Source organism: Amblyomma maculatum, chromosome 1 (assembly GCF_055883805.1).
Source record: "Amblyomma maculatum isolate TAMU_Amacu chromosome 1, ASM5588380v1, whole genome shotgun sequence".
Classification (NCBI taxonomy): domain Eukaryota; kingdom Metazoa; phylum Arthropoda; class Arachnida; order Ixodida; family Ixodidae; genus Amblyomma; species Amblyomma maculatum.
The window spans coordinates 423649126-423664853 of NC_139344.1; the positions used below are offsets into that span (position 1 = coordinate 423649126).

The 15728-nt window shown below is 47.1% G+C and overlaps 1 protein-coding gene across 1 annotated transcript in view; it reads left to right on the plus strand.

Moving 5' to 3' along the window:
- Rme-8 (receptor mediated endocytosis 8) overlaps positions 1–15728 on the plus strand; it is a 173519-nt gene that overhangs the window by 67505 nt on the left and 90286 nt on the right. Inside the window, exons 19-21 of the mRNA XM_084598432.1 lie at positions 2837–2996; positions 6236–6298; positions 9124–9225. Of these exons, the coding sequence (XP_084454558.1) occupies positions 2837–2996; positions 6236–6298; positions 9124–9225 (325 nt within the window). The remainder of the gene's footprint in view (positions 1–2836; positions 2997–6235; positions 6299–9123; positions 9226–15728) is intronic.

A 15728-nucleotide genomic window follows, 5' to 3' on the forward strand; every position in this document is an offset into this window, starting at 1 on the left:
TCTCACCCACCCACCTTACTCTCTTCTTACCCCCACAACTAGACATGTGCTGGCAGTGAACTTTCATTTTGAATCGAGTGCGAACTGAAGGATTATTTCTTCAGAGTAGTTTTGAAGGGAATATTTTCGAATCAAACATTTTCAGCTGGGAATTTAGTTGTTAAAAAAGAAAAAAGAAAGAAAAAAATATTAGTTTGAGCTGAAAGATGTTTGCAGAAATCCCTGAGGCTATTGAAATAAAAAGTAAAACAAAGTAAATAATAATTTTGGAGACTTGCATTAGGCAATGCTCGAATGGCTGCAAACTGAAGCAAACTAAACATTGTAGTCTCGAACCCTCACCATGTTGTTTTTTACATGCTGCTGAGTTTAAACATAAAAGGTGCAGACATATTTTTCGCACATGGTTTATAATCTAAAATTGGGTGCCACTGAGTCACACATCCCACACATCCCACAGAGTTCACCGACAAGCGTGACTGAAATCCCATGTGTGTCGCATTTAGCCCTGCCGTATCTCAGACCTGATATGCGTTGCATATTGCCGTGTGACCATACTGCGCTAGTGTGGTGCTTTCGCAGCACTGCTGCAGGCAAGGCTTTGGCCCAGGTTGTTCGTTACGCCCAAGCCAAAAGGTGCCAGCTATGGCACATAACACATTACAAGTGGCACGCGGACTGCCTCATGCCATCGAACACTGATCAGCGGAAGGGGTACCTGTGATTTCTCTCTTTGGCCTCCATGTAGGCGGGAAATGTGCATTGAAACATTGACCATGCAGGCAAGTTTATGGCACCTCTTCATTCGTTATAAGAATTGCATGGGCATGGTTGTTCTGAGATGCAGTACCATAGCTCTGATATTGCAAGGCATTTTTGATGGTAGTGCCAGCATTGTTTGTAATAAGTGAAAAATCGTAAAATGTTCCCGATTTTTGTTCCATCCAGATCCTCTTATAAGCAGTTTTTATGTGGAGACTCGGCGGGAGAACGCAGACCGGAAACCAGATTAGTGTTGCATGTAAAAGAAACCACCTTGAAAGTGTTCACACCAAATAACCATTGCTCAAAGTTGTAGAAGTGGTGAAACGGCTTGCGATCGCACTGGGGGTGCTGGGTAGCTATGGCAGCATCCTCCACCTTCTCCACAGCTCGCTTGACGTGTCTACGAGGGGGTGGCGAGAGGGTGTCATGCATCTCTGGAGAACGTGTGGGCCGCAAGGATGGACCAGGCTCCAGCTGTACCCACACAGATGCCCATTTAATACACCCCACGCCACACTGACACTAACTCGCAAAAATCTAATTTACAAATGCTAACACCAAAATGCAAAATCTAATTGTAATATGCAACACTGCATAAATACTAGACTACAACCGTTTGGTGTTCACAGTCAGTTTGGTGCCGATGACTTGGTACATAGATCTAGGCCATGGGGTTGGTGTTGAGATGGCGTTCAGTAATAAAAAAAACTGGCCTTGCGGATTACCTACGAGTTAAGCGCTGGCAGACACGACGTTGAGTTGACGATGGCACTGAGGGGTGCCACCTGGGCGAGGCAGGCGGCAGGTAGTGTGACCGGCTCAGGAACAGCAGGGACTCTACCGTGCAGTGCCGTAGAACATGAGACCAGCAGAGCGGCAGCTGGCGTTGCTCTCTCCCAGCCAATGTGTCTCTGACCTCCCGGAGCTTCTGTTCTCAATTCACCCCTCGCCGCGTCATCTCGCGCACTTTTATAACCTTGGTGTTGATACAAGTCATCTTTATTGTTGTCTTCTTCTCTTCGCGACCAGTTACCACTTGCCACTTCGCCTAATATTCCTTCTTTGTCTACTTTAACCTTCAATTTGTGCACGTCAACCTTATCGTCTTCTTTTCTCTTTCAAGCCTCTTATTTATATTTATTGTAGCCCCTTAGATGTGACAAAGGGGCATTGGCGAGGCACCATGGTGAGGCTATGGGAGAGCGTGCACGGTCGCGCCCGAGAGTGAGGAGACGCCTGCACACCGGTTCCCACTTGCCTGCCACCGTTATCCCCAGGAAACACTCTTTTCCTCGCTTCGTCGCCAATCTCCGCTGTTCCCCGCTACCAATGCACAAGGGCCATCGGTGCCAAAATCGTACTGATGGCTATTCACAGCTCGTGTCATGTTATATTTTGCTGCTTTTGAGCATGAACTATTGTAGTGCCATTTTCCGAAAGCGAAAGCAGCACCGAGTGCTGCATGTTGCTATATATTAGTGCTGAAATACGGCACGTTGTATCAATTGCGGTCGCACACTGCGATTGTAGATGTTCCTCTAATGTCAGTTCGTCTTTTATCATCATGAAACTTGCAGGGTTTTGCACAATTTTAATTAATTCAGCACTAGATAAGTGATAGTGCTGAGAGTTCGTTATATATCAAGGTCAACTGCTGCGTCATATTCACTACACGGTTTTGAAATAAATGTGCTTAAATGGGGCCACGTTGGGTAATTAAAAAACTTCGTAATATTGAGGAATTTGCTACTTTGAGGTTTGTTACATAGAAGTTTAATTGTATAACTTCTAGTACTATTATGAGTGGTCTTGACTGTACAGTGTTCTGCAACTTTATCGGAGCCGTCTTGGAAAATTTCCCCGCCTCGTTCGGTTCCAATAAAGTTGCAGAACACTCTACTTTCTTTACGGAGGATTATGGTGGCTGTGCAGCTGTCATAGATATATCCAGTACTGTACACCAGTACTGGAGTACTGGAGTTCTCCGGTGTACTCCAGAAGACTCGGTTACACATGGGTCTTCGACATGGGTGGCTAAGCTGGGAGTGACAGAATGGTAACTGTCGTGCAGGTCAGAGTTCTTCAACGATCTGTACCATGCATTCCTGCTGGCTTCGGACTCGACACGCCGCTGCCAGTGCCTACAGGCAATGGCACTTGTCTACGGCCGCCACTATGTGGACATTGGGCCCTTCAACGACACCAGGCACATTCTCTCCAAGCTGGACAAGGCAAGGCTTCTCATGAATTCAGCAGTCTGAAGTTTTCGGTGCAATCTTTGTTGCCTCTGGCAGGAACATAAGTGACTGCACTTAATTCTCAGATTCTTTTTCCTGTGCTGCAGTAAACTAATTGCCCTGCTTTCTTGGCACAGACGGAGAGGTCACAGTGTGTTCAGAGCTACTGTTGGTGGATTTGAGTTTTCAGTTAATTGTATGAGTAGCTTTTAGGAGGTTTCATGTCTGCTCTTAATCTTTTCTCTGAATGCTCAAGATGGCTGCCCTTGCTTGGCTAACCGTTATAAGCACCAGCCACCTTAATGAGGCTTGTACTTCCATTGGCACCATTCTTCTATTGTGCAGAGAAATCCTTTGGTGGCTCCAGTTTGTTTTCAGAAGCAGTGGAGCTAAATTAGCGACGTCATGAATGTTCTAGAACTGTTTGCAGTCGCAGGAGGCATCTGGTATTGTTAGCTTTGAGCCATAGAGATCTGCCAGATGCTGTTGCAGAGGTCAAATGCATTCTGTATTATAGATAGGGGCTGTGTTTTTTTTATATTTTTTTCCTGGAATTCAGCTGATTATTTAAAATATTTCTGAATGCCATATCTGTTTTCAGTGAGTTCTGTTCCTCTTTATTTAAATAATCTTATTTTTCTTTTCCTGCAACATGTGTGGCATCTTTGTGCATTTGAAAGTACTGTCTTCCTCCTGTGTTTTTGTTTTGTGTGTGCTGTCTTAGAGTATAGCACTGAAATGTCTAAAGCAACTAGTACTAGCCCGAATCGCTACCCTCCATCAGTTTTCTGATTCCTGCCCTTTGATAAAAATTACAGCAGCCGATCAATTTTTCAGACTCCGATAATTTGGACTTGTGCGATATTTCGGACTTTATTCAAGAACTGTCGTGCGGCGCATAAGAGCGTGTACATTTTCACGACCGGTATTTCGGACCCTATGTCTTCCAAAAGTTAGATTTTTTGGATCAAATTTGGCACGAGCAATACTGTGAAGGTCGTTTTTTGGCCGAAGGCTTGTTTTTTTTCGGCATTACTCAGACGCGAGAGGGAATCGCTTTTGCAAACAACCAGTTTTGCACGGCCATGAAAGCTAGGCAAAGCAGAGTCATTCGGACAGACTAGCTTGGCTTTTTGTTTATTGTTGTCATTTGAGGCAGTGGCAGTAAGCGAGTGCCCTACTTTTTAATCACTGCAGCTTACAAAGAGCACGCACTTGGACTGAAATGGAACTGAGCACCATATGCTGCGGCCCGCTCCGACGCCGTGGGGAAAAAAAGGGGGGGGGGGGTATGGTACATCCATGATTCATGGGGGCTGTTATTCAGCTCGTTTATTCCCCGCGAGTTCCACCTTGCCATCTTTAAAACCATCATTAACCATGGAAACTGAATGTTATTGTTTCGCACGGCGCGTGCATTCGTTCACAGCACAAGCTGCGTCACATCATGAATTGGCATGGACATGACGAAAGCATGACTAGCCGAGATATTCTAACTGCAAGGTTAACTTGGTTACAGCTTGGCATGATTCGCTTCTGCAGGGCACCTCTGCACACGTGGTGACCGACTTGAGCGAGTTGCATGTTTCCTGGTGGCGTGCATACCCGCTGCAGCTGTGTCTGTGATCAGTCAACGTGCGCGCACAGGCGGTCGCGACCGTCATATCAAATCGTGCAAGCACAGACGCATGGGTGGCTCGTGGAGGTCGATCACAGTAGCAGATCGCACTACGCTATAACTCCTATTAGTATTGGCATATAAATGAAACCTGGGGAGTGGCGAAGTTTGTGATTTGTAAAGCTGATTTTTTGCAGGTGATTTTTTTTCAACTTCACGGATCTTTCGGACTGATGATTATTCGGGCTGTTTCCCGGGTCTCACCAAGTCTGAAAAAAACGGTCGGGTACTGTATTCCCAGATCAAAAACTATGGATCCATGTGGCTTAGTTTCACTTTTGCTTTATCTGCTCTGTGGCTAGTCTTTTTTCTACTCGTCACTTTCCTTTTTCCGCTTGCAAGGGGGCATAAACAGAACACACACAGCGCCTGTGTGGCTTCTGTTTGTGTCTCCTTCTCATCTGCGTCCGTTGCCCTGTATCAAGAACTGTGGACCACCAACTCGCCCAAGCATTCATATTTGCCAAAATGTGTTGCGGGTGTGGCACAAGCACGGTAAAACACTTTTTTTACTGACGAAAATAATCGATCGTCTTTTCTCGCACTTTTTTCACCATCAGCAAAGGCATTAAACCTCGTTCGTATGCACACAGGGACTGGATGGCCTCGTGGTCTTTTTTTTGTGTCTGAGCACGTCGGCCGCGTCGACCAGTTCGCGAGCGGTTAGGATGTCGTACTCGTTCTGAATATCGGCTTCGCCTTCGCTGTTGTCTTGGGGACTTCCCATCACTTAATTCGTGATAGTTTACACCGTCACCTCCTCCGTTGCAAGGGCACAGGAGCCATCAAAAAGATACGCATGCTTCGGTGGCTAGGCTTAGACTGCATCAACTGCGTATACACCAAGAAAACCAGTGCGACTGTATGAGAAAAGAGCCGAGGCTAGTGTCCTCTAGAGGACTTGTTCGACATAACTTTCGCCAGTGTCGCCTGTGCTACCCTAGATAGCGCGGCAAATGGTGCCTTATCACAGCTGCCAGCCTTGTACAGCCGCGCTATGGCTCGTAGCCACACCGCAGCAGGTTTTAGGGGGTGCACATTGGTGCGCGTGCACTTTTCAGCCATTAAAATTCGCAGTATTCTTTTATTCAATTCTTCCAGTGCACCATGAGCCAGCAATAAAATTTCCTTACTTTGAAAGTGCTCCAGAACTACTTCATTATACAGAGGCTGAAAATACATGGTGCTCTGTGGGAGCACAGTTGTAGAAACTGAAATGCTTCATTATCGTAAAAGATTCGTTGTTGTGTGAAGCCTTTGTGGAGAAGAGGATGAGTGTAAATAGGAAGTTCCCCCTTCCACTTAGAAGAGAGAAAGGGGTAATAGAAAAGGTAGAGAAGCAATGGGTGGTGATAGGAAATCCGCTTTTGCCATTCAGACACAGGTAGTTGGGTTCTGGCTTGTCACTTGGTGATTGATAGACTGGATCACGTCACCTGCTCACGTGGTCTGATCCCGTCTGTAGCAGCAGCTGTTCCATCCTTGAGGAACTCCAGTGCTAACACATTTTCTGCTGCATCAGTCGCATTTATTGTCTAATATTTTTTCCCTGCAGTGCATGGATCGCATGGAAAGGGACCGTCTGATCATCTTCCTCAGCAAGCTGATCCTTCACAAGGTGAGCTGTCTGCAGCCTTTGATGGGTCTGGCCATGCAACTGTTTTGCTTCATGATAACACTTTTATCATGTAAGGGTTCTGTCATCATTAAATCAACTGTTCTGGGTGCTTTTTTCACAAGTGGGATTTGTTCGTCGCTTTCACGATGTTGAAACGTATGTTGATAGTACGGGGTGCAAACATGGAGGCTAACATAAAGAGTGCAACTTAATTGAGGACCGTGAAGAGGGGACCGTAATGTTAAGAGATAGGAAGCATGCAGAGTGGGTCAGAGAAATAACTCGAGTTACTTACATTCTAGTGGAAATCAAGAGGAAATTGGCATGGGTAGGTCATTTAATGCAAAGGCAATTCAAGATGCAAGATGACTGGTCATCTCTAAGGTTGACATATTGAATTCCAAGGGAAGGCAAGCATAGCAGTGGTCGGCTGAAAGTTGGGTGGGGGAATGAGATTAGGAAGATTGCGAGGGTCAAGTAGATGCAGCTAGCATAGGACCGGTTAACTTGGAGGGATATGGGAGAGGCCTTTGCCCTGCAGTGGGTGTAGTCTGGCTGATGATGATTGTGATTTAGGCATGTAGGGCAGCCCATTATTACAGTCGAGCCCGCTTATAACGAACCTGAGCGTCACGCGGCGTCGTTCGTTATATCCCGAAGTTCGTAGTAACTGGACCACAAACTAAAAAAAAGAGAAAAAAAAAAAAGTTGGCGGTCAAAACACGAAACTTATTTCTTAGCAAAAAAGTCTGTGATGCTCGTCTGTTTCTGCAGTGCAGATGCGATGAGGGCGGTCTCCAGTTTATTTAAAGCACTAGCGTGCTCTTTGCAGAGTCCCTTGGCATAGACAAGTTGTCTGAGACCCTCTATATAGCCCATTGCTACAGATGTGCTTATGGGTGCTGGCTCAGACGTTTCATCTTCATCTGATTCTTCCGCGTCGCTCTCGGCCCGCACTTCAGAAACGATGCCTTCGTCCGTGCACGGTTCCGCAATATCCGTGTCTTCATCCGCAGAAATAAAATCCTGCCAACCAATACCAGGGCCTCCCATGTCAGAGTCGACGACGCGCTGCCACAAATCGCCGCCGGTATCATCATCATCGGAGGCATCAGGCCCGACGTCCGGTACTGCGTCGACGAAGCCGGCCTTGCGGAAACAGTTTCGCACGCAAGCGCTCGTCACCGAACGCGCCTCACCGACAATCGATTTAAAAACAATCCCATGCCGCACTTTGAACCGATGTAGTCAGCCATTGCCTGGGCAGAAGTCGGGAAAATCTAGTAGGAATGCGAAGTCTTTGGCTTTGCCCAGCATCATTGGTCCACTTATCGGAATGTTGCGAGCCCGTGCGTCGACGAACCACTTCAGCAGCGCATCCTCTACGTCCGCATAGGTGGCCTTCCGCAGGCGCTTTCTGTCCGCTGTGTTGGCGTCGGAGCTGGCGATCTTTTCCTTACTCTTCAGAATTGTCGAGATGGTTGATTTCGACACGTACTTCTTCACCAGCTCGCAATTTTTAGCACCTTGAGACAGTTCCGTCATAATTGCTCGCTTCATTGCCATGTCCAGCGCTTTTCGTTTCGTGACCGCTGGAGGCAGGCAATTCCCGTCCGCCATCCCGAATTATACGACTCGGGCCCGACAGACGAAGCGCTTACACCACACACACGAAAATGACAACAAAGCGCCGCAACTGACGGAGCACTTGCGCACGTACGACAATCACGCGAGGCAAGCAAGGAAGTGCCTAAGGAATGGAACGGAATGGAACGGACACACAGCGGGGCATGGTATGCAGCGGGGAGACCAATGAGAGGCATCCCTGAGCGTCAGTACTGCCACCTGTTGGCTCCTACCGTAGTTGCTTTCAACCGCCCATGGCCTCCGAGATTACCTCCGCAAATCTCGGAGGCCACGAACCGTCACCGCTGTACTGAATGCAGCGGCGCGCGCGCGCCGCAGCGCATTCAGTCCGCCCGTGCAAACAGTACAACCGCTAGCGTATGGAGAGGCCTGCCTCCTGGCGCCCCGCGCCCCTGGCACGGCCGCTCAATGGAACAGCCAGGAAACGAAACGACGAAACTTCGAAGACTATGCCGGCGGCCGGCACCGTGGAGACAGGCAAAGATGAGGGAATGGCGAGAGGAGAGGGGAGCGGAGTTGCGAGGAGGGGCGGCGAGAGGAGAAGGGAGCGAAGTTGCGAGGGGGGCCGGCAGCGTGGCCTTGGAGGCCACACCACGCGCCTGCACTGGTAGGCAGCGCGCGTCGGCTAGCAAAGGGTAGCTCGCTTGCGAGGAGGATTGCCAAAACAGACCAAAAGGGATGGGAGCCCATCGTTATCTCGTATCGGGGCGCCGGGTTTACGCCATCCGTTCGCTGTAACCGATCGGCAGCGCTCATGGACGTTCGTTATACGTGCGATCTTGTGCCATTGAAGTAATGTATATTTTGGCGGTCGCTCCGGTCTCGTTCGTTATAAGCGAAAGTTCGTCTTAAGTGGGGCCGTTATAAGCGGGCTCGACTGTATTTAGAACATTTTTTTGTGCAAGGCTATAGTGTGCTTAAACTACTTTTTTAACTATGTACATTCAAGTATTGCCCTTGGTAAAATTTGTTCTGTTTTGCTGTTCTTTTATTGCAAAAACATTTCGGCAATAAAAGACTTCTTTTTTTCTTCTTCTAACCTAAGCGTACCAGGAGTTAACAGACTGGGTTGTGCAATCCGGAAGAGTTTTACTTCTTACGTTAAGCGCCGTAACCTACGGAGCACTGCTGTATTTTCGGAGCTATTAATTTTGTTTACTACTGTTTCGATGGCCCAGCGCAACGTCAAGGAGCTCCTGGATGCTGGCGGCCTGGCCACCCTGGTGGAGCTGGTGACCTTGTCCCACCGACATGTCAGCCGGGCACTGGTCCCAACACAGGTGCAAGTTGTTACATCCTTCCTGACCACTGCCACTTACTGAAATAAAATAAGATAACGCAGTTCTGTGATATTAAGTAGGGGTGTGCGAATATTTGATATGAATCGAATATGTTTGTTTCTTGATTCGTGTTTACAAAAACTGATATTTGGGATTTTCAAACATTCGAAAATTGCTGAATACAGTCGAACCTCGATATATCGAACAGCGCGGTGATTGCAAAATAGTTCGATATAGCCGGAATTCGATATACAAAATCACATAGAAAACGCGTCAAAAACTAGCGTCCTCACGGCGTCCTCAACGTAGTCTAAACGGTCCACAAGCGATAGTCCAGCGCCTTCTATTGCGCCGCAGTAGCGGCGTACAAGGTCCAAAGCAGCTACAGCCTCAGTTGCAGTCGGGAGCGGGGCAGCGCTTACGGGATCAACCTCGGCAGCGTCTTCGTTTGGCCGCTCAGCAGTAACTTCCGCCGCAATCTCTACATCTGTCGGGGTCGTCCGCTTCTTCGCGTTTGCAGCCATCACAACACCGACCACGCCGTGACAGGCCTAGGCCACCTAGGCTGCCTAGGCCACACACGATAACGACTGGCGCAGCACAAGTGGCGGCGCCGAGACGCGGTTAGTCGTTGACAAACTAAATCAGGCTAGCCACCCTAGCCCGGCCAAGCCGCCGCGTGCATACTCCGCTACGTTCAAATGGCGCCCTCGGCGCGACCGATGTATGCAGCGATCGTGCGCAGCAGTCGGGAACGCCCATCGCGAAGCCGCGATCTTCGAGGGCGTTGAGGGAAAGCTCGCCTCCTGTCAACAGAGTGCACATGGTTTGGGGTGGCGGAGTTCGATTTATCCATTTGGCAACCGACGCCGTTCGAAATAAAAAATTAGAAATGCATGCAATTTTCCGCGTGATATAGAAAGTGTTCGATATAATCAGTAATTCGATATATCCGTGTTCGATATATCGAGGTTCGACTGTACACTGAAAATGTTCGAATTCACCATAGTTGCCTCGCACTGGGCGCTTGTCTGCAGTGTTTGACTGCATGTACTGTGCAGTGAAGCATTCTAAAAATGTGATGAGGCCATTTCATGAAGAGGGCCTTCCCGACAGTGCGCGCAAGGTGAAGTACATGACGAAACCGGATGAAAATGTTCTCACTTCAGTTTCATCTCAAATACACACAGCCCTCGTGCAGGTGTTCACCGGATAAAAATTATTTCTCTGATGGAAATGGTTTTCGGTAATTTCTTCGGGCCCATTTGATGGACAGTTTTGTTTTTTTACCCTTGAAGGCTGAATTTATGAGAGTTTACTTTACTCTGCATTGATCAGACAATTCCACCCAGTTTCATCCGTGCCCTTCCAATACAGAAAACCATCTTACGGCACTCTGCAAGAATATATATATCGGATTTTTAAGTAGGGTATACGCTTCTGTGCAATTATAGCTTATAATTTTATTTACAAATATCATGGGAATTCTAAAATAAACAAGACAAACAATGTTTGCTGTTTTTTAATCTTCAATTTTTTTTTTCCTTGATCAAATACCGTATTTACTCGCATAATAGGCGCACCCCCAGTTTGGGTGCGAAATATCAATTTTTTTTATTTCCGCGCGTAATAGGCGCACCTCGAGCTTGGCACTGAGATCAATGCCGTATTTACACGATTGAAAGCTGACGCGCCTGCCTCAAACTAAGGTGAAAAAAAAAAACAAAAAAAGAAAAAAAACACGCACTTAAATTCCACAACGCGCGATGCCGCATCTGAAACCTACTGTGAATGAGCCCGAAGTTTAGGCAAGGAACACTCATGACGATGGCGACAAAGTACGACAGCTTGGAGGAAGGAAACAAAGTTTTTTGCTTGTTCCATGCACGACAGTATCGGTTGTGACGGCCAAGTACAACAACACGCGGACCGTCAAAAAAAAAAAAAAAAATCAACGGCTGAAAAAAATTATTCCGTCAACTACCGACACCCCCCTAACTGCCGCACGGAGAATGTATGCTTTACGCTACCTTCTCTGTGGGAGCTCTGAAAGCTGAGAGACTCGGGGAAATGAATTCCAGGAGAGGAGGAGGAGGAGAAGTGTCTTGTCCATTTGTTTTTCTCTGGGAAAATCGGACGCAATGCCATGGCAATGCTACGAGTGACGTTGGTCAGGGGCGACGCGACACAAGCGGCAGTGTCATCGCCATCGATGCGCATTTTAGGCAAGGTGCTAGGTGGTGCAAGTTGCCATCTGACACAAAGGGTAGACCAATTACCATCTATCCATTCTTCTAAGGGGCCTCGTTTCGCCATTTTGCAAGCAGCGTGCGGTTAGGTTTGTCGTGTGGGCTACAATGGGCAAGTATGGGAGCTACACGGCTGGATTCAAACTGAAAGCTGTGCAGTACGCAGTGGAACACGGCAACCGTGCTGCAAGCAGACATTTCAGTGTCGGAGAAACCAGCGTTTGCTACTGGAGAAGTCAGCAGGAAAAACTTCAAGCCACCAACAAGTCACGACGGGCCTTCCGCGGTTCGAAGTCCGGAATGTATCCGCAAGTAGAGGAGGAATTGGTTCAGCACATACGGCGCCTCCGACAAGACTGCTGTGCCGTGTCCCTCGAAATAGGGCAGACGGAGGCGCATAGAATTGCTTGAGCGCAGGGCATCGAAGCTAAAGACTTTAAGGCAAGTACCGGGTGGGTAACACGCTTCATGCGACGCCATGGGCTAACCCTGAGGAGGCGGACCACGTTGTGCCAGCGCTTGCCCTCGGCATACGAGGACAAGGTGGTGGATTTTCACCGCTTTGTGATCCGGCTCCGACAGCAAAAAAAAAACTATTTTGTCGCAGATTGGCAATGCAGATCAGACGCCCCTTTGTTTCGACATGCCAAGAAACGCCACAGTGGAGGACAAAGGTGCACGAAGTGTGCTCATTAGAACATCTGGTGTGGAGAAGCAAAGATGTACTGTTATGCTAGCGGTGACAGCGGATGGGCACAAACTACCGCCGTACGTCATTTTTAAAAAGAAGACGCTTCCTAAGGGACCTCTCCGTCGATATATACACATTAGGGTCCAGGAGAAAGGCTGGATGAATGAAAATTTGATGCTGGACTGGATAAAGACGGTTTGGGGCCGGCGGCCAGGTGGCCTGTTGTATCCGGCCGTGCTTGTTCTGGACAGTTTTCGCGGGCACCTCGTAGAAAGTGTTAAAGCGAAGCTGAAAGAGCTGTGCACAGATATTGTCGTGATTCCGGGAGGCCTCACATCTGTACTGCAGCCTTTGGACGTGTCCTTAAATAAGCCTTTTAAGGACAATGTTCGAAGGCTGTACACTAACTGGATGGCTGGAGGGCAGCATCAGCTAACTCCAGGTGGCAAAATTAAGAGGCCGCCTGTGGAAATGTTGTGCGATTGGATAGTGGAAGCTCTCTGATGATGTCGTCAGAAAAAGCTTTAAGAAGACGGGGATCTCCAACGCACTAGATGCGAGCGAAGATGAGATGCTGTGGAACTCGGACAAAGAATCGGAATCCGAATCTGTATGAGTAGAGCATCAGTGCATGTATGAGAATAAATTCTTCGTGTGCATGCACTCGACGTCTCGTCTATTCATTGAAACATAAGTAGCTTTCTCTTTCATTTTTATGCCAGGTTTATCGGCATTTATGTGATAGTAGCCATGTTCTTGATATATGTTAAATTTAAAGCACGAGAATGTGAGTCTAAAAATGTGCGGAAATTTTACCCCGCGTAATAGGCGCACCCCTAACTTTAAGCCGAATTTTCAGAAAAAAAAGTGCGCCTATTATGCGAGTATAAATGGTATTTGATACTCAAAGGCATTTTTTCCCCATATTTATATCCAGTTTATACTCAAAAATTCCAGTATTCACACACTCCTAGTCTTACATGAACGGATAGTGTTATAGTCGAACATGGATGTATCGAATTTTGGTTATATCGAACTTACGGAATATCCCATGTAAAAGTATAGGAAAGCCGCGTCATATATCTAACTCTATTTCACCGGTCATTCGATATATCGAACTCAATTTCACCGGTCGTTTGATATATTGAACTCAATCGAGCGCCGCACCATGCACTGGAAAGTGTGCCTACCCCAAAGACGATCGCATCACCCTTGGCCGTTTGCCCTCGTGACGTTTTCAAGCCACGCGCGGAAGGAATGAGAGAGGACAGTTTGGCGACTGCTGGTCTAGGGCAGTGCCGCGCCCATTCCCCAAAGGCGCGCGCATCTGTGGTTATTGTTTCCCGCGCGCCAGCACACGACGTTTGCAAGCCATGTGTGTGAATGAACCAGAGAGAATTGGTGGGAACGAGAGGGGGAAAACGCAATAGAGCGAAGTGCAAGGGTGTGCCCATTCTTTTTCTGAGCTATCTCTCTCCTTCCTCTTTCCTGGCCTTCGTTCGCAGTAGCACGCGCTACGCATGCGCCAATCCAGCTTAGCCCGTTTTCAGACAGAACGTCGGACGCTTTCTCCAGCGTGTGTTCGAACCCTCTGCGCTTGGTGGCTGACGTGGCTATGGCGCTGGTGGACGTTAAGAAGTGGCAGACCTCTCCTTTTTTTTTTTTTTTTTTTTTGCGAGAGTCTTCCATTCTTATCGTTGTACTGAATGCACGGTGTAGCGTAAGATGGCGGCTGCGGACATTAAGAAGCAGCAATTCATTTTTTTTGCGGGAGTCGTTTATTCTTGCATGTAATCAACGAAAGCACGCGGTCAGCTGTGATCATGACACCGGCTCTTCGCATTTTTTGCTTCAAATAGCATTTGCAGCTATCACGCTTTCCAATGATTTTGTGGCAGTGGACTATGCCTGCCCTAAGCGCAGCGTGTTAAATTGAACCAGGCTTGGGCAATCAAACTATCACGGTCATTCTGCCAAGTTTGCTCTCCGTCACCACAGGAGCTATCAAAAGATAAATGTCCTGACGTTATCGCTATGCAGCATCTTGGCACGCTGCCAAGAAATGAGCTGTGGATGAGACGACCGAAACGGAGTGGCGTGCGCCATTGACATGCAAGCGAAAATGCTCGCAGTTTCTGTCGTGACACAGAAACCTTGTTTTGAGCTGCTGCGGTGGCTCGAGCGGTGAGAGGGATGCAGTTCCAACAAGTTAAAAATTTTTCGCTCTTTTGCAGCGGCTCGTCGCTGAGATCGTCAATCGCTTGCATGTGAGCAAGCTGGCCTTAATGCTTTTTTTTTTTCCCAATTCGCGGGTGCAAAAGGGGAGGGTGGGTTCATTATGTGAGTTGGCTGATTACGCCACAAATACAGTATCGTTTTTTCGCATCGTAAGGGCCATCACAAGCCGATTTTTGTATATCAAATTATTGGTATATCAAACTATTTCGCGATCCCCTTCGAGTTCAATATATCTATTATATATTCAATATATGTAGTATCAACTGTAGTGATACTAAAATATGCTCAGTATGACAGAGCATGTATGTTGCCAAAGTTTATGCTCATAAAAGTTCTTGCCCTTGTTTTCTTTCAAACCAGCAATCTCAAGTAAGTATTTGTTCCTGATGTGTTTCACATTCTTTGAAGATTGTTTAATAAGGTAAGAGTAAGCTTAAATGCTAGGCATTTGCTACAGCTGTTCGACTGAAAGCTGGGATGCTGTGTTAAAATTTAAATGAATGCTTTCATGGCAGCCGCATTTTTTATTTCTGTAATGAAATAAGCAAGGGCACGGAGTGGGCAGTATATGGTGTAAGGATTGAATGAAATGGGGGCTAGACTAACTAATCTGTAGGTAATCTCCAAACTTGCTTGTATTAGTTACGGTAACCAGCCCTTTTGAAAACATGGCTTCCCATTTTGTGGAGTGTATCCAAGGCTGTTTCATTGACTAACAAAGTTATGCTTGCAGCTGAACACTTCATTAAACTGCAGATTAAAATAAGTCGTGGTGGTTCCTATGTTTCAACTGTGCAAATAAAGTTGCAGGTTGTTAGGAGACTTATGGTAGACATCACCTTGTAAGTAGAATCGTAGTGACATGACTATGGTTGGTTCATATTGGTGTGACGTTTAAAAATGTCCCAGCCAGAGTGCATTATATTTAGTTCCTTAAAACTTACTGTTCGCGATAATGCAAACAATTTCTGAAGCCATGGCATATGACAGAACACTCGAACCACCAGGTGCATTCTGGCAGGTGCCAAGTGATGATGATGCTGCTATTCAGAAGGGACTACTTGGCAGCATATCAGTGGAAGAAAAGCCCAGACGAAAAGTTTCGAACTTGCCAAAAATAACCAAGCCAAAAAAATGAGAAGGGTTCAGCGCTGCTGAACCGAATGTGGAGCAAAAGCATTACCTGCGGGTGACTGAGCTTTCTTCTTCCTCTTTGTCTTCTTCTCCTTCTTTGTCTTCTTCGTATTCATCTTCGCCTTCTTTTTCTTCTTTGTCTTCTTCGTCTTCTCCTTTGCCGTCTTCTTCCTTTTCGTCTTCTTCTTTGT